This window comes from Callithrix jacchus, chromosome X, assembly GCF_049354715.1.
Source record: "Callithrix jacchus isolate 240 chromosome X, calJac240_pri, whole genome shotgun sequence".
NCBI lineage: Eukaryota > Metazoa > Chordata > Mammalia > Primates > Cebidae > Callithrix > Callithrix jacchus.
This window is the reverse complement of record NC_133524.1, coordinates 35,132,419-35,156,842: the sequence shown is the minus strand read 5'-3', so window position 1 is coordinate 35,156,842 and position 24,424 is coordinate 35,132,419. Positions and strand designations below refer to the sequence as shown.

At 37.4% G+C, this 24,424-nt stretch overlaps 2 protein-coding genes across 6 annotated transcripts in view; one reads left to right on the top strand and one right to left on the bottom strand.

Annotated features, from left to right (window-relative positions):
• The window catches only part of LOC118150508 (uncharacterized), a 683,858-nt gene that overhangs the window by 204,569 nt on the left and 454,865 nt on the right, over positions 1-24,424 (bottom strand). The window lies entirely within an intron of this gene.
• FAM47A (family with sequence similarity 47 member A) lies at positions 284-3,107 on the top strand. Its single transcript, XM_035288537.3, has one exon. It carries the CDS (start codon positions 344-346, stop codon positions 2,879-2,881), a length of 2,538 nt encoding a protein of 845 aa, XP_035144428.1. The 5' UTR covers positions 284-343; the 3' UTR covers positions 2,882-3,107.

Sequence of the window (24,424 nt, the reverse complement as noted above, 5' to 3'; positions counted from 1 at the left end):
TAAGTGAAATTTGCAAATCATATATCCGATAATCGACTTACATCTGGAACACAGCAAGGATTCTCAAAACTGTAATATCTAGCAACACAATTTAAAAATGGGTAAAAATTGAACAGCAAATATAGAGATGTTCAATAGCAGCAGCCATTAGGAAATGCAAATGAAACCCAGAGTGAGATTCCACTACACACCTGTTAGAATTCGGTCTGCGTATGTGATGTCAGAGCTGCCCCGCCTCCCGGAAGAACCTGGGTTGCGCGTGGTTCATGGTCTCCTAGCGACCAGAGGTGCAGGGATCAGGAACCGCTGAAGCAGGAGAGGTGGCAGCCCAGCGAGAACCACCATGGGGGACCAGAGGCCGCAGGACCGGCCGAGGTCCCTGGGAATGGACTCCATGCCCTGGTACTGTGACAAACGGCCTTCCAAGTGCTTCACGGAATGCAAGCATAGGCGCATGAAGTTGCCACCCATAGACACTGAGAACTGGATATTTGTGAAGGAGGGCATGGACGACTTCCGCTACGGCTGTCCATCTCCCGAGGATATGCTCATTTGTCGCCGGGACAATTTCTTACTCCCCAAAATCTCTAGCAGAAGTCCGCATGCTGACCCCAAAAGCAGGCAGAAAAAGCTGCTCAAGAAAGCAGCCCTATTTTCCAATCTCTCGCCAGCCCAGCTAGCACGGAAGGCTTTCGTAGAGGAAGTGGAAGGCCAGCTTATGGCTGAGCATTCCTTGGCCATGGACCCCAATCTGGGAGAAGATATGCCTCCAGATCTCCTACGACAGGTGCTGAAAGTGCTGGATCCTGAGAGGAAGCTGGAGGTCTCGGAGAAGGCAACCAAGGAACCCTCCAAGCCTGGTAAATACCCTTGTGGGGAATTCTCCCCATGGCCTTCTGAGACTCCGCTGCTCCATCTCTGTCCAGAGCCTCTCAAGATTCTGCTGTCCATTCTCAAACCATACCGTTCTGTGACTGAAGAGTCCTATCTCTGCCAAGAGCCTCCCAAGACTCACGCATCTCATCTCCGCCTGGAGCCTCTGGAAGTTGCAGTTTCCCATATCTACCCGGAACCTCCTGAGAGCGGAGTGTCTCATCTCCACCTGGAGCCTCCTGAGACTCACATATCTCATGTCCGCCCGGAGACTCCTGAGACTGGAGTGTCTCAACTCTCCCCAGAGCCTCCCAAGACTCCAGTGTCTCATATCCACCCAGATCCTCTCAAGACTGGAGTGTCTCATCTCCTCCTAGAGCCTCCCAAGACTTGTCAGGTGTCCAGTCTCCACTCAGAGACTCCCAGAACTTGTCAGGTGTCCAGTCTCCACCCAGAGCCTCCAGAGACGGGAGTGTCCCATCTCTGCCTGGAGCCTCCCAAGACTCGTCAGATGTTCAGTCTCCAACCAAAGCTTCCCGAGACTGGAGTGTCCCATCCTTGCCCAGAGCCTCCCAAGACTTGCCGGGTGTCCAGTCTCCATCCGGAGCCTCCAGAGACTGGAGTGTGTCATTTCCACCTGGAGCCTCCCAAAACTCGTCGGAAGTCCAGTCTCCACCCAGAGCCTCCCGAGACTGGAGTGTCCCATCTCCACCCAGAGCTTCCCAATAGTCGTCGATCGTCCAGTCTCCGCCCGGAGCCCCCCAAGACTGAAGTGTCTCATGTCCACCCAGAGCCTCCCAATAGTCGTCGATCGTCCAGTCTCCGCCCGGAACTCCCCAAGACTGAAGTGTCTCATGTCCAACCAGAGCCTCCCAAGACTCAGGGGTCCATTCCTAGCCCAGAACCTCCCGACACTAGTGTGGCGTCCAATCTCCTACTAGAGATACTGAAAATGCTGGATTCCCAGAAGAAGCTGAAGGACGTATGGGCTCGTTGTGAGGCCCGGGTGAAGCCAAAAGAGAAACCCACTGAGTTTGATAAATACACTACTAAAAACATCTTCCACCGGCTTCCCGATTTTTTGCAGGTTTACGAGGTTCACTTAGAGAATCTCCGTGAAAAGCCTCTTGGGACTCGTCGGGGGTCCAGTCTCCGCCCGGTACATCAGAAGACTCGTTGGGGGTCCCGTCTCCACCCCAAGCATCCGAAGACTCGTCGGGGGTCCCGTCTCCACGCAGAGCTTCCCAAGACTCGTCGTGGGTCCAGTCTCCGTCCAGAGCCTCCCAAGACTGAAGTGTCTCATCTACACCCGGAGCCTCCCAAAGCTCCAGTGTCCCAACAATTATCGGAGCCTACCAATATTCAAGCGGCCTTTCTAAAAGCATTGTTTCCGGAAGACACACCAAGTACAAGGAAGGGTTCTCCTAAATTTAGATACACATCGGAAAAACTCCGTGACTTCTTCAAGTGGGTTAAAGACATGGGAGTTGATGAAGAATCCATCAGGGATTTCTTTGATTTTACTCCCGAGTGCAAACCAACCTGTGACCAGCAAAAGACAAAGAAGATAAACGAGTGTCACTCAGAGCTGAAGTACAGCATGGAGCTAAGTGAAAAGGATGAGGTCAAATTCTTCTCACAGGAACAAGTCTGGAACAGGAAAACTCCAAAACCACCGAATTCTTATACTGCACAGCCTGTGAAGATGAGGTATGGAGCATGGTACCTCAAGCCTAAGTTGTGGAGAAAGCTAAGAAGTGATGAACCTTTGATTGACCCCAAGCTCTTACTTAAAAATCCTGAGGAATCCAACATTCTTGACGAACTTTATGGACCAATCGCCTTTAAAGATTTCATTCTAAGCAAGGGCTACGAAATGCCTGTCCTCATTGAAAGGCTGTTTACCAGGATGGGATGGAAATATGACGCTGTTAAGACACCTATGGAACGTGTAACAAAATATTTCAAGTACAAGCAAGAGGACACAGACGTATCAGAAGAAAATTAGATGATTTTCAACTGGGTATTTCTTGCTCTAATGTTAAACATCAATCAGAATTTATGATGACTGGCCTGGTAGGTGTACAACTTTGGTATCTGTAAATTCAGTATCTAATGTTTATACACATTTCTTAATCAACTGCTTTGGCTTCATTATTTCATATCTTTTATCAATTATGTATTTAATATCACTGTGAATATTACATCATAATGTCAATTATTTGTAAAAATACATAAAACCAGAAACAAAAGAATTATCCTTAAAAAGAGAAACAGGGTCATGCACATTTACTTATGCCTGTAACCCTCCCCACTTTTGGATGCCTGGGTGTGCCAGTCACTTAAGCCCAGGAGTTCCAGACCAGCCTGTGCAACATGCTGAAACCTGGTCTCTACAAAAAAATGCAAAAATTAGCTAGGTGTGGTGGTGTGCATCTGTAGTCCCAGTTACCCAGGGGGGTGAGGTGGGAGGATCGCTTCAGCCCAGGAGGTGGACACTGCAGTGAGCCGTGGTCCTGCTACTGCACTCCTGTCTGGGTGACAGAGCAAGATGCCATCTCACACTCAAAAACAATGCTGAGTAAAAGGAGAATTGTATAACTCTTCTTATATTAAAATTTTAGTGAGAAAATTATGACAATTATTTTGTTTACCAAAAATTTGAGTCTATAACCTAAATAATGTTAACACTTTTTAATATTAAAATTATTATCTTCCTCTTTGGGATGCCATCCAACCCCCAAAAACAAGTTTGAAGACTATTTACGAAAATCATAAATGAAACTTGAGTTATGTCATTTTATTATATCTCTCAATTGAATGTATGCAAATTTTCATCATGTTCATAAACCTTCACTACAAGACTATTACCAAATCATATAAACAGGTACAGAATAAGAGGTAGCTACAACTTCCTGGCAAATCTCATGTGCAAAATAGATCTGTATGAGAAAAGCTACCAAGTAACATCAAATATTCTTACATATCTGTTCAAGTTCAAATAATTTTCATTTCACTAATAGCAATTTAAAATGCACTCATAAGTTTAAAATAATAAATCAAGCAACTCCTTTACCCTTCAAAAATAACAGTTAACACTGGTGGAGGTAAATTTGTAGCTAAATGTAGTATAGATCTGTAGGGTACTTTTTCTTTCAGTGATGAAATAATCCATCTGTAAATGGAAGTATATGCATATATTTCATCTAAGGAGTGATATATACATATGTCTATGTGCAAATTCTGTTTGTAGTGAAGCTTGTCTGTGGGCAGTGTGTTCCTGAAGAATGAAGTTTTTTATGTTGTTTTCTAAGGCAAGGTGTAGAATTTCTCTTCAAATTTATCATCATAAACTTAGGTTCATATCATCACTGTATCTTATTGTATCTGCAACAATTTCCAACCCGTGTCTCTTCTCGAATGCATTTTTATAAAATACAAGCATGGCTTATTAATTCTCCAGGCTCCTCTAAACTTATCTAGATAAAACCCACACACACATGCACAAACATACATGCACATGCTCCTGCATTCCAGACTACAATCAATATTCCTTTTCTTACTTCTGTATCTTTCTTGTGTCTTCATATGCAATTTTCACTATTGTTAGGACTTCACTGAGGCCATATAATCCTTTTTCACTTTCTCCCCACCAAGGTCAATTTCATGATTACTTTTATTAAGATCTTATTATATATGTAGATAGGGATACTCATTTCCCAGTTGTCTTCCACTGAAGAACTCACTTCAATATCCTAGAGAAATTAGTCATTAATGCCTTCAAAATAAGGGAAATCCCCATACTTATTTATTCAGGCTTCAAAGAGGCCAATGTCATGCTTCATGGCTCAGAGATATCTGGTTTCTTTCTTTTGTTTTCTTTTTCTTCTTCTTTTTTTTTTTTTGAGATGGAGTCTTGCTCTGTCACCCAGGCTGGAGTGCTGTGTCACGATCTTGACTCACTGCTCCTCTGCCTCCTGGGTTCAAGCAATTCTTCTGCCTCAGCCTCCCTAGTAGCTGGGACTATAGGCACACACCACAATTCCCAGCTAATTTTTGTATTTTTAGTAGAGACAGGGTTTCAGCCTATTGGCCAGACTAGTCTTGAACTCCTGACCTTGTGATCCACCCTTCTTGGACTCCCAAAGTTCTGGGATTACAGGTGTGAGCCACTGCACCTGGCCGAGTTATCTGGTTTCTCAAGTTCTCCACTGAAGCTTTGGGCTTCATGCAGCAGCATTCAATGTTAAGTTCCTTTAAGCAAGAGACAGACCTAGTTTTCCACATTTTGTTATGTGACCTTGCACTTCACAGAGGATGGATCCTCATCTATACAATGGACACCATATGATGAAACTCCAATTCTGGTGAGACTTAAAGGATTACTTACTAAAGTGCCTAACATCATAGAATTCATACTCAACATGTATTTGTGGAAAAGGAGGAAGAAGGAATGGAAGAAGGGTCCTATAAAAATCACAACAGAAAGATAGCAATAAAATAACTTTTTGATAGTGTTTATCTGATGACAGTCTTCATCTCTATTACACACAAACTTAGCCTTTGCTTAAGATGAAAATGTAGTGCTTGCTTTGACTGTGCATATACTAAAATTAAGATGAAAAAGTATAATTACAAAATAAGAGCCACTGGTTAGGGCTTCTATTGCTTATTGGCAATGACTACTTCCAGTGAAATAAATTTTCCTCAGAGAAATTATGTGGGTTTCTCCACACTGTAATTATACACATTGGTATTATTTATCACACAGATATAAACAGAAAAAATAACCGATCCTTTTTGATTTTTAACACAAGTTTGCTTTCTGAAAACATGCAGATTTCAAATCCATAGGTTTTAGAAAGAGAGGGAATTCGAGAGACCATGATATATAATTGTCCCTGTGTAGCCTAAAGCTATGAATCGTATATTCCATAAATACTGTAATAATCAACTGTATTACAGCATCATGTAGGTTTCATAAAGGCTTTGGAGAATTTGACTGTAGGAACATGTGATTTAACAAAATGATGGGAATTATTTTACATTTCTCAGAGTCTGCATTAACGAGCAAGGCCTTTGGAGCTAGGCAAAAATGAGTTCATATCCCACTGCTGCCATGCTCTTATCCTGAAGCTTTAGGCAGAGGCCGAACAGGTGGAGGGAAAACACAGAGGGTGGAAGCTACGTGTTCCTGGCCCCCAATAACTTTTACAAAGGGGATGTGTCTAAAAGGCAACGCAAGGCAAGAAGCAACCCATTCTCACTGTAGACCTTTGGAATCTCAGCAGGAGGAGACTCCTCAACCACCATGGACACTCGAGTTGGCAGGAAAAGTTTCTTAGAGAAGTGATAGCGGCACAACTCCAGCCAGGGGCAGAGTACAGATGTCCTGTATCAGCAACTGTAGTTGAGCACTCTCAGAGGCATCCATCTCCCTAGGCTAGAATTGCTCTCATAGAACAATTTAGCCCTAGGGGAATTTTTGGACCTCAACTCTACAAGGCAATCTCATCCATGAGACAGGACCAGTCTAACCAGAGCACCTCTCAGTGTGCTGGCCTCCTGCCAGGTGCCTCCTGGGGCCCACATCATAGCTGGTGGATCATGCCTGACTGGCAGACAAACAAGAGCTCATTTGCACTGATGGTCACCTTCCACATTGTTATGCCTGTGACCTTGCCTTCCCTTCCCCACCAGTACACTGGTACTGGAACTCGTGCACCTTGCCTTGCCATTGCTGCTGGCATGATTGTACCCACTCACCCCTCCTCCCACCTCACCACACCACCATTGTCTTCAGAACATTGGCGGGCCCAGAGAACCCCAGACCCACCCCTGCTAGCACCCCGCACCCTGAGCCTGGGTCACCAGAGCAAAACTAGGCATGGAAAACAGTAAGCCCCAGCCTTAAGCAGACTGCTGCCAGTGTGAACATGCAAAGAGGGCACACAAAGTACTACACCCACCAATGCTCCACCTCCATGCTAAACACACATGCACACAGTCCCAGTGGAGACTCATCACCCCCATCAAGCCATACGGCCACCACTGCTGCTGCAAATATCCACCTTAAGGCTACTACCCCGGGACCACGAGAGCCCTGCTGCAGCAAATGGAGTGTGCACTCTTCAATGCTGCTGCTGCTGATGATGATGATAATGACACATGAGAACAAGGACAGATCCCACTGTCACTGCACTTTGAAGTGCTCTGGCTGACACCACCAACTAGAGTGTTGTGACCAGTAGTCTGGTAGCATGTCAGCCTCTTCAGTATAACAGGTTTGTAAACTGGAGGAACCAGAGATCAAAGGTGGGGACTGATACCAGTCTACCAGAGTTACAGCATGAGATCCAGGCAGGAGTTCTGAGCTGAGCTTTGGCCCCTGAAAATTTTCAGTCATGAAGTCAGTTGACTGAATCTACCTTATATCACAACCAAACCTCCACAGTCATCAGATAGAATGAAAGAAAAAAAAATAGCACATCCACAGGAAAGCAACTTCAAAGATTTAAGAAACATCAGCCCACAAAGATGAGAAAGAACCAGCACAAGAAGTCTGACAACCTAAAAAGCCAGAGTGTTTTCTTTTCTCCAAATGACTGCACTGGTACTCCAGCAAGGGTTCTTAATTGTAGTGACATTTCAGAAATGACAGAAATATAATTCAGAATATGGATAGGAATGGTCATTGAGATTCAGGAGGACACTGAAACCCCATCCAAGGATCAAGGAATTAATATAAAATGACACATGAACAGACAGATAAAATAGCCAGTATAGAAAACAATTAATCTGACCTAACAGAGCCAAAAAACACACTATAAGAATTTCATAAAGCAAATCGTAAGTATTAGAAGCAGAATAGATCAACCTGAAAAAAGGGATCTCAGAGCATGAAGATGGGATTTCTGAAATAAGACAGACAAGAATAAAGAAAAAATAATATAAAGGAATGAGTGAAACTATCAGAGAAATACGGGATTATGTAAAGAGACCAAATCTACTACGTTTTGGTGTCCCTGAAAGAGATGGGGAGAATGGAAGCAACTTGGAAATCATAATCCAGGATATAATTCATGAGAACTTCCTCAATCCAGCTACAGAGGCCAATATTAAAATTTAGGAAATGCAGACAACGTCTACAAAATATTTCACATCCCCAAGACACATAATCATTAGATGATCCAAGGTCAAAAATAAAGAAAAAATGTTGAAAAGCAGCTAGAGAGACTGGACAGGTCACCTACAAAGGGAAGCCCATCAGACTAACAGGCAACTTCTTACCAGAAACAATACAAGCTAGAAAAGATTAGGAGTCTATACATTCTTGAAAAAAAAAAGGCATTCCAACCAAGAATTTATTATCTGGAAACACCAAGTTTCATAAATGAAGGAGAAATAAGATATCCTTTTCAGACAAGCAAATGCTAGGGAATTTGTCACCAACAAACCTGCCTTACAAGAGCTCCTCAATGAAGCACTAAATATGGAAAGGAAAAGCTATTACCAGCCACTACAAAAACACACTTAAGGACATAGCACCATGACAATATAAAGCAACCACACAAACAAGTCAGTATAATAAGCAGCTAACAAAACAATGACAGAATCAAATCCACACATATAAATAATAACTGTGAATATAAATTGGCTAAACGCCACAATTAAAAGGCACAAAGTGCCAAGCTAGAGAAAGAGGCAAGACCCAATGCATGCTGTCTTCAAGAGACACACTCACATGCAGTGACAACAACAGGCTCAAAATAAAGGAATTGAGGAAAAGCTACCTAGTAAATGGAAATCAGAAAAAGATAGGGTTGCAATCCTAATTTCAGAGAAAAAGGCCTTTAAACCAAGAAGACCAAAAAAGACAAAGAAGGGATTACATAATGGTAAAGGGTTCAATTCAACAAGAAGACCATACTATCCTTAATTTATAAGCATCTAACACAGAAGAACCCAGATTTATAACATGATTTCTTAGAGACTTTCAAGGAGACTTAGAATCCCAGAAAAAAACAGTGGTAGACTGTAACACCCCACTGACAGTATTACATAGATCATCAGGGCAGAAAATTAACAAACACATGAAGGACTGGAACACAACACTGAACAAAATGCTCACCTGTACATGGCACATAATCTAAAATCAACCACACAATCAGACATAAAACAATCTTAACAAATGCGAAAGAACTGAAATCCCACCAACCACACTCCCAGACCGAAAGGCAATAAAAACCGAATTCAGGATTTTTTTTAATACTCAAAATCATATAATTATATGGAAATTAAGCCGGCTCGGGAATTATTTATGGGTAAATAGTGAAATTAAGGTAGAAATCAAGAAGTTATGAAACACAAATTCATGAAGTGTTCCATATTTTTCAGAATCAAAGACAAAAACCACATGATTATCTCAACAGATGCAGAGAAGGCCTTCAACAAAATTCAACAGCCCTTTATGTTAAAAACTCTCAATAAACTAGGTATCAACAGAACATATCTCAAAATAATAAAAGCTATTTATGACAAACCCACAGCCAATATCATACTGAATGGGCAAAAACTGGAAGTTTTCCCTTTGAAATCTGGCACTAGACAAGGATTCCATCTCTCACCACTCCTCTTCAATATAGTATTGGAATTTCTAGCCAGAGCAATCAGGTAAGAAAAATAAATAAAGGATATTCAATTAGGAGAGGAGGAAGTCAAATTGTCTCTATTTGCATATGACATGATTGTATATTTACAGGACCCCATTGACTCAGTGCAAAATTTCCTTAAACTGATAAGAAACTTCAGCAAAGTCTCAGGATACAAAATCAGTGTGCAAAAATCACAAGCATTCCTATACACCAGTAACAGACTTAAAGAGAGCCAAATCAAGAATGAACTGCCATTCACAATTGCTACAAAGAGAATAAAATACCTAGGAATACAACTCACAAAGGATGTAAGGGACCTCTTCAAGGAGAACTACAAACCCCTGTTTAAGGAAATAAGAAAGGACACCAACAGATGGAAAAACATTCCACGTCCATGGTTAGGAAGAATCAATGTTGTGAAAATGGCCATACTTACTGAAGTAATTTATAGATTCAGTGCTATCCCTATTAAGCTACCTGTGACCCTCTTCACAGAACCAGAAAAATACACCTTAAAGTTTATATGGAACCAAAAGAGAGCCCGCATAATCAAGTCAATTCTAAGCAAAAAGAACAAAGCTGGAGGCATCACGCTACCTGACTTCAAACTATACTACAAGGCTACAGTAATCAAAGCAGCATGGTACTGGTACCAAAACAGTGATATAGATCAATGGAACAGAACAGAGGCCTTGGAGGCAATGCCACACATCTACAACCATCTGATGTTTGATAAACCTGACAAAAACAAGCAATGGGGAAAGGATTCCCTGTTTAATAAATGGTGTTGGGAAAAGTGGCTAGCAGTGTGCAGAGAGCAGAAACTGGACCCCTTCCTGACACCTTACACTAAAATGAACTCCAGATGGATTAAAGACTTAAACATAAGACCTAACACCATAAAAACTCTAGAAGAAAACCTACATAAAACCATTCAGAACATAGAGATGGGCAAGGACTTCATGACTAAAACACCAAAAACATTGGCAACAAAAGCCAAAATAGACAAATGGGTTCTAGCTAAACTCCAGAGCTTCTGCACAGTAAAAGAAACAATCATTAGAGTGAATTAGCATACAACAGACAGGGAAAAATTTTTGTAATCTACCTATCTGACAAAGGATTTATATACAGAATTTACAAAGAACTAAAACAGGTTTACAAGAAAAAAACAAACAAACCCATTCAAAAGTGGACAAAGGATATGAACAGACACTTTTTCAAAAGAAGACATATATGAGGCCATCAAACATAAAAAAATGCTCATCATCACTGGCCATCAGAAAAATTCAAATCAAAAGTATATTGAGATACCATCTCATGCCAGTTAGAATGGTGATCATTATAAAATCTAGAGACAACAGATGCGGGAGAGGATGTGGAGAAATAGGAACACTTTTATAGTGTTGGTGGGAGTGTAAATTAGTTCAACCATTGTGGAAGACAGTGTGGCGATTCCTCAAGGTCCTAGAAATAGAAATTCCATTTGACCCAGCAATTCCATTAGTGGGTATATATCCAAAGGATTATAAATCGTTCTATTATAAAGACATATGCACATGTGTGGTCACGGCAGCACTGTTTACAATACCAAAGACTTGGAACCAACCCAAGTGCCCATCAATGATAGACTGGACAGGGAAAATGTTGCACATTTACATGAAGGATTACTATGCAGCCATAAAAAACGATGAGTTCATGTCCTTTGTAGGGAAATGGATGAACCTGAAAACCATCATTCTCAGCAAACTGACAGAAGAACAGAAAATGAAATGCTTCATGTTCTCACTCATAGGTGGGTGTTGAACAATGAGAACACATGGACACAAGGAGGGGAGCCTCACATACTGAGGTCTGTTGCGGGGATCTAGGGGAGGGACAGTAGGTGGTAGGTAGTTGGGGAGGGATAACATGGGGAGAAATGCCAGATATAGGTGATAGGGATGGAGGTAGCAAACCACATTGCTATGTATGTACCTATGCAACAATACTGCATGTTCTTTACATGTACCCCAGAACCTAAAGTGTAATAAAACATGTATTTTAAAAAAAGGAAGTTATTTGAAACTAATGAGAGCAAAGGTACAACACAGTAGAAATTCTGGGATACAGCTAAGGCAGTGATAAGAGGGAAAATTATAGTACTAAATGCTAACATAAAGTAAGAAACATGTCAATGTCACAACCTAACATCACAACTAAAAGAACCAGAGAACCAAGAGCAAACAATGCCAAAATTAGTAGAAGACAAGAGATAGCCAAAATCAGAGTTGAATTGAAGGAGATTCAGACATGAAAATGATTCAAAAGATAAATATAGCCAGAGTCTGATTATTTGAAAAAAAAAACATAATGAGATAGATAGGCTGCTGGCTAGACTAATAAAGAAGAAAAGAGAGAAGAGCCAAATAAACAAAGTCAAAAATGACAAAGGGTTGCTATCACTGATCCTACAGAAATGCAAATAACCATCAGAGACAATTATGAACACCTCTATACACACAAACTAGAAAATTTTCAAGAAATGGATAAATTCCTGGACACACACTCTCTCCCAAGACTGAGCCAGAAATTGAATTCCTGAACAAATCAATAATGAATTCTGTAACTGAGGTAGTAATAAATAGCCTGCCAACCAAAACAGTCCAGGACCAAACGGATTCACAGCTGAGTTCTACCAGATTTACAAAGAGAACTGGTACCATTCCTAGTGAAACTATACCAAAGAAGTGAAAAGCAGGCATTCCTCCCTGCCTCATTGTATGAGGTCAGCATTATACTGTTACCAAAACCTTGCAGAATTACAACAACAACAAATTTCAGGCCGATATTCTTGATGAACATTGATGTAAAAATCCTCAACAAAATACTGGCAAACCAAATCCAGCAGCACATCAAAAAGCTTATCCAACACAGTAAAGTAGGCTTCATCCCTGGGATGCAAGGTTGGTTTGATATATGCAAATCAATAAATGTGATTCAACACATAAGCAGAACTAGGGACAAAAACCACATGATTATCTCAATGAATGCAGTAAAGGCTCTTGATAAAATTCAACATCCCCTCATATTAAAAACTGTCCATAAACTAGGTATTGAAGGAACATATCTCAAAATAATATGATCCACATATGAGAAACCCATAGCCAATATCATACCAAATGGGCAGAAGCTGAGAGCATTCCCCTGGAAAACAGGCATAAGACAAAAATGTCCTCTCTCACCACTCCTATTTAACATAGTGTTGGAAGTTCTGGCCAGGAATGTCAGGCAAGAGAGAGAAGTAAAGTGTATTTAAATAGGAAAAAAGAAAGTCAAACTATCTTTGTAGATGACATGACCCTATATCTAGAAAACCCCGTAGTCTCAGCCCAAAAGCTTCAGAGCTAATAAGCAACTTCAGCAAAATCTCAAGATACAAAATAAATGAGGAAAATTGCTAGCCTTCCTATACACGAACAACAGGCAAGCTGAGAACTAAATCATGAATGAATTACCATTTACAATTGCCACAAAATGAATAAAATACCTAGGAGTACAGCTGAAAAGGGAGGTAAAGGATCTCTAGAAGACAATCTATAAACCAATGCTCAAAGAAATAAAAGATGACACAAACAAATGGAAAGATACTCCATACTCATGGAGAGGAAGAATATATATCATTAAAATGGTCATTCAGCCTAAAGCAATTTATACTCAATGCTACGTCCTTTAAACTACTATTGACATTTTTCAAAGAACTAAAAAAAAAATCTATTTTAAAATTCCTGTGTATCAACAGAAGATCCAAATAACCAAAGCAATCCTACACCAAAAGAAAAAATCTGGGCTGGTTGCAGTGGCTCACACCTGTAATCCCAGCACTTTTTGGAGGCTGAGGCAGGCAGATCACCTGAGATCAGAAGTTCAAGATCAGCTTGGCCAACATGGTGAATCCTGATCTCTACTAAAAAATACAAAAATTAGCTGGGCACGGTGGTGGGCGCCTGTAATCCCAGCTACTCAGGAGGCTGAGGGAGGAGAATTGCTTGAACATGGGAGGTGGAGGTTGCAGTGAGCTGCCATCGTACCATTGCACTCCAGCTCGGGTGACACGAGTGAAACTTCATCACAATAAATAAATAAAAATAAATAAATCTGGAGACATCATGCTACCTGACTTTAAACTATACTACAAGGCTACAGTAACTAAATCAGTATGCTACTGGTACAAAAACAGACATACAGACCAATGGAACAGAATAGAGAACTAAGAAATAAGAACACACACCTAAAATCATCTGATCTTCTACAAAGCCGACAAAAACAAGCAACGGGGAAAGGATTTCACTTTCAATATATGGTGCTGGGAGAACAGGCTAGCCATCTGCAGAATATTGAAAATGACCCCATCCTTAAGCCATATACAAAAATGAAGATAGATTAAAGACTCAAACTTAAAACATAGAACTACAAAAACCCTAGAAGAAAATCTAGAAAATACCATCAGGACATAGGCACAGGCGAAGATTTCATGATGAAAATGCCAAAAGCAATTGTAATTAAAGCAAAAATTGACAAGTGGGATCTAATTACACTAAAAAACTTCTGCATAGCAAAAGAAACTATCAACAAAATAACCTACAGAATGGGAGAAAAAAAATTAATCAATGCATATGATAAAGGTCTAATATCCAACATCTATAAAGAACTTTAACAAACTTGTAAGAAAAAAAAACTCATTACAAAGTGTGCAAAGGACATGAACAGACACTTCTCAAAAGAAAACATACATGAAGAAACAAGCCTATGAAAAAAGCTCAACATCACTGATCATTAGAGAAATGCAAATCAAAACCACAATGAGGCACCATCTCATACCAGTCAGAATGGCTATTAATAAAATGAGAACACATGGACACAGAAAGGGGAGTACTAAACACTGGGGTCTATTGGGGGGAAAAGGGGAGGGCCAGTGGGAGGGGGAGGTGGGGAGGGATAGCCTGGGGAGAAATGCCAAATGTGGGTGAAGGGGAGAAGGAAAGAAAAGCACACTGCCATGTGTGTTCCTACGCAACTGTCTTGCATGCTTTGCTCATGTACCCCAAAACCTAAAATCCAATAAAAAAAAAAAAATTACATTAAAAAAAAAAGGTAAAAACAACAGATGCTGGCAAGGTTGTGGAGAAAAAGGAACACTTTTACACTGTTGGTGGGAGTGTAAATTAGTTAAAACATTGTGGAAGACAGTGTGGTAGTTTCTCAAAAACTCAGAGACAGAAATCCTATTCAACATAGCAATCTCATTACTGCTTCTATACCCAAAGGAATATAAATCTTTCTATTATAAAGTCACATGCACGTTTGTTCACTGCAGCACTATTTATAATAGCAAAGACATGGAATCAACCTACACATCCATCAATGATAGATTGGATAAAGAAAATGTGATACTTATGCAACACAGGATACTATACAGCCATTAAAAAAAAAAAAACGACGACGACCACAAGATCACATCCTTTGCAGGGACATGGATAGAGCTGGAGGCCAGTATCCTTAGCAAGCTAACAAAGGAACAGAAAACCAAACAATGCATGTTCTTACTTATCAGTGGGAGCTAAATTTAACAAATTTATAAGGGAAAAAAAGACGAGAACTATAGACACTGGGGCCTACCAGAGGGTGGAGGTTAAAAGGAGGAAGAGTAGCAGAAAAAATAACCATTTGGTACTAGGCTTAGTACCTGGGTGATGAAATAATCTGTGTATCAAATCCCAGTGACAAAAACTTCCTTACGTAATAAACCTGCAAATGTACCCCTGAACCTATAATAAAAGTTAAAAAAAAAAAAAAAAGAAATTCTAATCCCCAATTTGATTGTAGAAGACGCAGGGCCTTTGAGAGGTGATTAGCTAATGCGGACAGAGCTCTCACAAATGGGATTAGTGCCCTTATAAAAGAGGTGTTAGGAAGCAGGTCCTCATCAGACACTGAATCTACCAATGCCTCGATCTTAGATTTAAGAGTCTGCAGAACTGTGAGAAATAAATCTGTTTGTTTATAAGGCACCCAGTCTATGGTATGTTTTGTTATGGCATCCCAAATGAACTAAGAATCTGAAATAAGTATTCCTAAAATTTGTTTTATTTTTCCAAAATATTCATTTTATCAATAAATTTAAAAATATTTCATGGTTCATATCACAAAATATTTTTTTCCATTAATGGCTCAGCAAATAATTATAAAAATAAATACTTTTTTTATTACCATCTTCATTTCAGAGATGAGGAGTTGGAGCTTAGAGAGATTAAGTGATCTTTTTCAAATGTGTGCTTTTCAAATATGATTAGATTCATGCCATAGAAACCTGAATTCCTGCCATGGTTTCTTATAAGGTGAAAATTACTTGTAGTTCTTACTTTAATGACCTCTAACCTTTTTTTTCATGCCCCTTCAACTCCTGGTTTCTGGAAGCTCCTATTTCTTATCAATAGATTATATGAAATCTAAAGAAAATGATAATGATGTAGATTCTCCACCTAAATTTGGGTTTGTGACATTCAATGCTGTTTATATTTTGAACTCACTGTATTAGAAACAGAGGCTATTTTCTCTTAAATAACAGGCTTGCAGTTAGGCTCTACTTCCCTGGGAGAGTAAAAATAAATATTAAACTAAGACAAATATCAATATAAGCTATTTCCACTAAATTGTATACCAAAGATAATACTTTCATAAAATAGTTTTCTCTAACATTTATTAGAATTATTTTAATCCCATAACTAGAAGATACTGTTTGATAGACCCACTTTCATTTTAGTTGTTGACTTTATTTGGTATGAAAAAAACTAAATTTTGAAATGTACTATATTTTAGTTTTTTTATTAGTATACTGTTATTTCTTAAATATATCAATCTGATGTTTTAACATGAGATTTGTAAATTTTGAGCATCTCAAAATTTACAAATGCTTGATAACAGAGTTTTTTACACTCTTGAAACATAATTACTCAAAATGTTGTCCCAACAATACCCATTTAGTCAGTAGGAAAGTGGAAGAACATCACAAAGTAAAGAATGAAAAATGAATCTTCTAATTAATTAACAGACATAAAATAACCCTAAAACCTTTTATTATTGTTTACTACCTGCAGCTGTGTAATCTCTAAAACTCTGGACATAATTATGAATTGTATACATTGACAAGTAATTTAAAAATCTCTTACAGTCATATATTTCATGTAGGTTTCTTTATCTTTTTGTTTCGTTTCTCTTTTCTTTTAACTGAAATTTGGCTTTTCTGTTTGGGCATTAATTTTGTTTTTCTATTTCAGCTCTTAAATGTAATGACTATTTCTCCCCTATCTTCCTAGAAGTATAACTAGAAGAAGGGTAAATGTCTTCTTTGCTTTTCTTTATGACTTCTGAAGCATTCCATCATCCTTTTCTAAAAGGTTTCAGCTTTGAAGTTTCAATATCTTTATTAGAACATAAAACTTGATGTTGAGGTTTCTTTCCTCCTTGGGGAATTTTCCAATTCAAAATTAGCAGGCAATAGGTTGAGCAGAGAAGGGAATGTGTAAGTTATTAACTGAGGAAATAAGCTTTCATAAATTTTGGGGGGATTAAGGGAGAAAATGGAATTTGGGAATTCTGAGACTTCAAATTAGAGGACCTAGCTAACAACCTAAACGTTCTGTTGGTATCCCAAAGGGTATTCTCTAAGAGTAAGAGAGAACTAGAAATGGCTCAACCTCAACAAGGACTAAAGCCCAGTTTCTAATAATAAAACTCATTACCATTTGATTAAGGTGATCTTCCATTAGCACATCTGGTTGAGAGAAACAGAAATGAAATTTCTTACAAGGATGTTAACATCAAATGGAGTTTTAAAGTATCTGTACATTTTTTGTACATACTATCCTGAATAAAAATAACCAGACGTGGGAAAAGACAAAACTGGATGAATAATGTATGGCACATCCATTCAGTGGGATATTATTCAGTAATAAAAACAACAAGACCTAGATGAACTAATTTTGCTAGGTGGAAAAAGCCAAACTGAAAAGGCTGTATACTATGTGACTCCAACTATTTGACATTCTGTAAAAGGCTGAACTATGGAGACAGTAAAAAGGTTAGTAACTTTCAGAGACTTAATGTCTCTGCTGATATTAATGTATCAATATTAAAATATATACATTTATTATGTGACCATGAAAATTAGGAGTAAAACATTTAAAACAAAATATATATATATTTATTTTTATGTTTATAACCAGACATAGGAAAAGACAAAACTAAAGTAAACATTAATTGTAAAACTGACCACTGAATTTGACCCACAGTATAGCCAGGTATTCAAGATATCAAGCAAAAACTAAAATTACCTGAAGTGATATTTCAAAAAATTGAATGGCAAGATCGGCAATTTTAGCAGAGAACTGAAAAAAATTTAAGATGGATGTTTAAGAACTAAAATAGACAATAAGTGATTTTAAGAACTCAGTAAATAGATTTAATAGCACATTAGACAGCCAAAGAGAAAATTAATGGCCTGGAAGATAAACCAGAAGAAAATATCCATACCCAACTATTGAGAGAAAAATAGGATAGATAACAGAGAAATAAGTGTAAGAGACATTTGGGCCATGGCAAAAGGTAAAAAAATGTATAATTTGAGTTACAGAAGAATAGAACAGAAAGATGGCACAACAATGATAATTGAAAAACTAATGACTAAGAAACTCTCAAAGCTGGAAAATACTAGTGACAGATTCAGGAAATGCTACAAACCACAAGAATGATAAATATAAGGAAAACCACACCTAAATATAGCATATTAAAACTTCTGAAAACCAAACATAAAAATAAATGTATATTTTTGTTTGTTTTAAATGTTTTATTCTTAATTTTTGTGGGTACATAGCATGTGTATATATGCTAATACTGATATATCAATATCATTAGGAAATAATTTCACTGCCCTAATAATTCTCTGTGCTTCATCTACTCCTCCCTCCCTTAGAACCCTTAAATCTCTAAAAGTTACTGATCTTTTAAATGTCTCCATAGTTCAGCCTTTTACAGAATGTCAAATAATTGGAGTCACACAGTATACAGCCTTTTCAGATTGGCTTTTTCTACCTAGCAAAATTAGTTCATTAGGTCTTTCTGTTTGTATCACTGAATAATATCCCACTGAATGCATGTGCCATTGTTTATCCATTCACCTATTCAAGGATGTCCCCGTCACTTCCAAGTTTTGAAAATTATGAGTAAAGCTGCTATAAACATTAGTTTTTTAAGAAACTTTCCATCTGTTTTCCAAAGTGGTGTGTCATTTTGCATTTTCACCAGCAAAGAATGAGAGTCCTTGTTACTCAACTTCCTTGCCTGTATTATGTGCTATCAATGTTTTGGAATTTTCCATTCTAATTGTTATATAGCTATTTCTCATTGTTCATATCAATCATGGTTCTTGAGAGTGACAAAGCCAATAGGATCTATGTATATATAAAAGGGATTTATTAGGGAGAATTGACTCACATGATTACAAAGGCAAAGTCTTGCGATAGGAGTTCTGCCAGCTGGGGACTGGGAAAAGCCTATAGTGTGGCTCAGTTCAAGTCTGAAAGCCTCAAAATAAGGGAAGCTGACAGTGCTGCCCTCAGTCTGAGGCCAAAGGCCCAAGAGAAACCAGGAGTCTGCTGGCGCAAGTACTAGAGTTCAGAGGCCAAAGAACCTGGAGTCTAATCACCAAGGGCATGACATGAGAAAGCAAACTTCTGGCAAGGGGAGGGACATTGAGAGCAAGAGATCTCAGCAAGCTGAATATCCCCACTTCTTTTGCTTGCTTTGTTCTACCTCTGTTGGCAACAAACTGGATGGTGCTCCTCCACATTGAGGTTGGGCCTTCCTTTCCTAGTTCTCTGATTCACATGTCAATCTCTGAAAACACCCTTTTGCACACACCCAGAAACAATGCTTCAGCAGCCATCTAAGCATCTTTCAATACAACGGAGTTGACACATAACATTAACCATCATATTGTTTTAGTTTACAAGTTCCTAATTAAATATATGGTTGAGCATCTTTTCTTGTGCTTGTTCTCCATTTGCAGATCTTCTTTCATGAGGTATCTGTTTAGATATTTTACCTGTTTTTAATATTGAGATGTCTGTTTTCTTACTGAGTTTCTAGAATTATATATTGTGGATACAAATTCTTTATATGTGTTTTGAAAATATTTTGTCTCATGACTTGATTTTCATTCTCTGAACAGTATGTTTCACAGAAAAACATTATAATTTTAAGGAATTCTAAAGTATCTACTTTTTTCCATAGATTATGCTAATGGTGCTGTATCTAAATAGTCTTGACCAAACCAAAGGCCACCTTTTCTTTTCTCTTATCATCTGGGAGTTTTATGGTCTAGCATTTACATTTAGGTCTATTATGCATTTTATGCTATTGTTTGTAAAATATGCAAGGTCTGTGTCTACATTCATTTTTTTGCATATGAAATGTCCATTATTCTAGCACTTCTTGTTGAAAATAGCCTTCTTTCTCCATTGAATTTTAATGCTCATTTATCAAATATAAATTGATTATATTAATATAGGTCTATTTTTCAACTTTCTATTCTGTTCCATCGATCTATTTTTCTGTTTCTTTGTCAATACCACAACATTCTGATTAATGTAACAATATAGTCTTGAAGTTGGGCAGTATTAATCCTCTGATTTTGCTCTCCTTCAATGTGTTGGCTCTTCTGGGTCTTTTGCCTTTCCATATGAACTTTAGAATCAGTTTGCTGAAATCTACAAAACAGTTTTGAATTTTTATTGGAAATGCATTGAATCTATGGACAATTTTGAAAAATCTGGCATCTTTAATTATTCATCAATTTTTCAGTTTTTCTTTATGTAAATATTTTACATATTTTCTTAGATTGTACCTAAGCACTTGATGTTTTTGGTGTTAATATAAAATGGCTTTGTGTTTCTAATTTCAAATTCCAACTGCTTATTTCTGGTACATAAAAAAGTAAATGGGCTGGGAGTGGTGGCTCACGCCTGTAATCCCAGCACTTTGGAAGGCTGAGGCGGGTGGATCACGAGGTCAGGAGATCGAGACTATCCTAACCAACATGGTAAAACCCCATCTCTACTAAAAATACAAAAATTACCTGGGCGTGGTGGCACACACCTGTAGTTCCAGCTACTTGGGAGGCTGAGGCAGGAAAATCTCTTGAACCTGGGAAGTGAAGGTTGCAGTAAGCTGAGATTGTGCCACTGCACTCCAGCCTAGTGACAGAGTGACACTCCTTCTCAAAAAAAAAAAATGGTTTTTGTATACTAATCTCATATCCTGCAAACTTTTTGTAATCACATATTTGATCCAAAAGATTTTGTTCATTCTTTGAACTTTTTTACATAGGCAATCATCCCAACCAAAAAAAAAAAAAAGAGTTTTACTTTTTCCTTTCCAATCTGTATACCTTTCCTTCCATCTTGATTTTATTGCATTAACTAGGACTTCCGGTATGATGTTGACAGGGGTGCTAACAGTGGACTTTGTTACTTAGTTTCTCATCTTAGCATGAAGATAGTTTCTCACTTTTAAATGTGACAGCTGTAGACATAAAAAGTCCAGAGGGACTCAATCATAGTAAACAGTTCACTCTTTTGTGAGCTTTACCTCCAGGAGGCCAACTATGTTTTCACAGTGAAGATCATAAAAAAATTACCTTGTACACCGGTATGGGGAGGAAAAAATTAATCCCTTTGAAAAAGATATGCCAGAGAAGAAGAACAAAATACCTTCCCTATAAAAAACAAAGAGAAAATTATGTCTAATTTCTCCTCACAAAGCATGCAAGCAAGAAGAGAGTGGAATGAAATATTTAAATTGTTGAGAGGAAAAAAATACCCCTACCAGCCTAGAATTCCACATCCTGCAAAATTATCCTTCAAAAGTGAGAGAGAGATAAAAGACTCTTGCAGACAACATAAATTGAGGGAATTTGCTGCCAGTAGATTTACTTTGGAACAAATGTTAAAAGAATGCATTCAAAGAAAAATAAAACTATACAGATCAGATGATCATATCTCCATAAAGAAAAGAAGATTTTTGAAGATAAAATAAGTGATGATAAAATCAAAATTTTTATTATTTTTTAGCCATATAACAGATAGTTTTCTCTCAAAATGACTATAGCAACAATATATTCAAGGATTATACTTTATGTATCAGTGAATGAATGACAGCAATGATATAAGGGATGAGAGAAAAATTGCTAATATGTTGTTATTGTAAGGTGCTTGCATTGCCTAGGAAGCACTATCAAGTTATTTTAAGGTGGACATGGAATAAGTGCAAATATACTTTGCAAACTCTAGGGCAACCCATTAAAAAAGTTGTAAACTAAGTATCACTGATATGCTAAACAAAATTTAGATAAAATAGAGTCACAAAAAGAGCTGAATTAAGACCACAAAATGCAGAAAAATAGAGTAGAAGAAATAAATAGGAATAAAGAACAGTAACACACGGCACATATTAATTTAACTATATCAATAATCACATTAAATGTCAATTGTTTAAATACACCAATGAAAAGACAAAGATTTCACAGCGGATCAAATATAAAATCCAACTATATGCTTTTTACAAGAAACTCACTTTAATATAAATGTAGACATATAAGACAGAAGCAAAGTGATGCAGGAAGGTGTACCATGCTATCACTTATCCAAAGGAAGGTAAAGTGGCTATATTAATTTCAGCAGAGCAGACCTCAGAGCAAGAAAATATATCAAGTATACAGAGAGGTACTATGCAATGATAAAGATTTCAACACTAAGAAGAAATAACAAATTTTAAGTGCCTAACAGCATCAACATACATGAGGTCAAATCAATTTATCTCCCTAGTTCTGTTATCCACCATTTTCATTTCACCATTAAACTTTTTTTGTTCTATTGATCTTTCATACCCACAGCTTTAATCAAGTTATTCTCTATTTAGGCCTTCAATGGCTTCTCACTATTAAGAGAAATAAGAATTTTTGGCCAATGCTCAGTGGGATAATTTATTCCATTTTTCACATTTATTTACTACTGGTTTACTGTATTCAAAATAAGGCCTGTACTTTTCCTGCCTCCAGAGCTTTTATTCCTATGGCTTCATGCTGGGAGAGCTACTTTTCTCTGTTTCCTAACCTTTTCTTTGAACACCATCCAAAATGCCATATTTTAAATAACATGTCATTTTCAAAAACTTCTCATTTATTTGTCATAACTACCTTCTCAGAACATTGTTATAATTTTCATGTTTTTTATTTGTAACATATAACATTCTGCCTTATATTAGAATTCTTTGTGAACTTGTTTATTATCCTCCTGAATTATAAACCATAGAGGATATGGTTTAATCATTTATCTATGTTCTGCACCATATAGCACAGAATCACACTCATAGTGATAAAGTATATTGGTTAGATACTGTTTTAAAATTTACATCCATGACAGCAAAACTGACATCCTCTTTCATGAACATTTCCTGATCATTCAAGTCCTTTTTAATTTATCCCTAGTGTGAAGTTCTGTGGTACTCAATCCTACACTAGTTGTTAGCAGTTAAATACTTATTTTATGGTTTCATGTGTCATCCTCAGTAGTTTAGAAGTTGCTTAAGGGCTGGAACCATTTTCACTGTCTCTTCTGTATTTCTTACAATATACAATATCTTGAATATGTCAGTGGTTTGATGAATTATTGTTGAATGATATTGACCATAGTCTTTCATACTTCTTCCAGAATGCCACCATTTGGCATGCAAGTGAAGTATCAAGAAATTAGTGGACAATTGTGAAAATATCATGAAAGTTACACATAAAATCCAGCTACTTGAGAGGACAATTTATCTGCATTAATCTATATCATTTGCAACCACACTCCATCTTCATTTATATCACAATTATAAAAATCATCCATTAGAAGGCTACAGTTTGATATGCAACTATAATTCTGAATAACCACCCATTTGTTCATTATGTAAATCTTTATTTCAAGAAGGTTTTTCTCTATCACTCATTTATTTGCCCTTTATAAAATATATGCATTATATGTGCTTTCTTGCTTTCACATTCACTTTTGACAGGATTCTAGTCACAGTGAGATATGTTCAAAATAATAAGTACATTTGTCAATCAAGAGGAAAGCTAAATGTAAATATGTCTTCCTTCATAATACTCTTATTTACTAATGTGAGAAATACACATTCATGAAGTGATATTGAGAGCAGTTACAATGAAGAATATTATCCCCTGTCTTTAAGCCTTCTTTGCCTTTCATAGGTCCTTTTGGTTTATACAATATGCTACTTTACGAGATAATAGGGGGAGTGCTACTTCTACCCCCTTGAAGTTTACAGTTATTAAAAAAATAGAATTAACAAAATTCTGTATTATGTTGCCATAGAGAAAGAATCAACTTAAGAATCTCCTTTATGGAATTTTGTTATATTGTCTTAATCAAACAAATGAATACTGTATAAATCCCAGAAGCTGTGGTGCTTTTATATCATTAGAAATTATTAAGCCATTGTATTATAATCATTTTAAATTTATGAATTACTTTTTAATTTGATATGTCCTGGGTTTTGAATACCTGGCTCGGAAAATAATAAAACTGCAAAAAATACATATATAACAGAAAATCACTAATAAAAATAACCATATTTTGACATACATGTCACATTTGTAAATCATATCAGTTTATTTTTCAAAGGCTCAGAGTTTCTTAAAATAATTATTCACCAATTAAAATTTGTCAATATACACTAAATTCTCTCATTGATATATATACATCAATATGAATATTAATATGTATAGATATATATAAATTTAT

Bases quoted from the DNA above. Each gene is read 5' to 3' on its own strand.
- FAM47A (XM_035288537.3), top strand. From the start codon at position 344: ATGGGGGACCAGAGGCCGCAGGACCGGCCGAGGTCCCTGGGAATGGAC.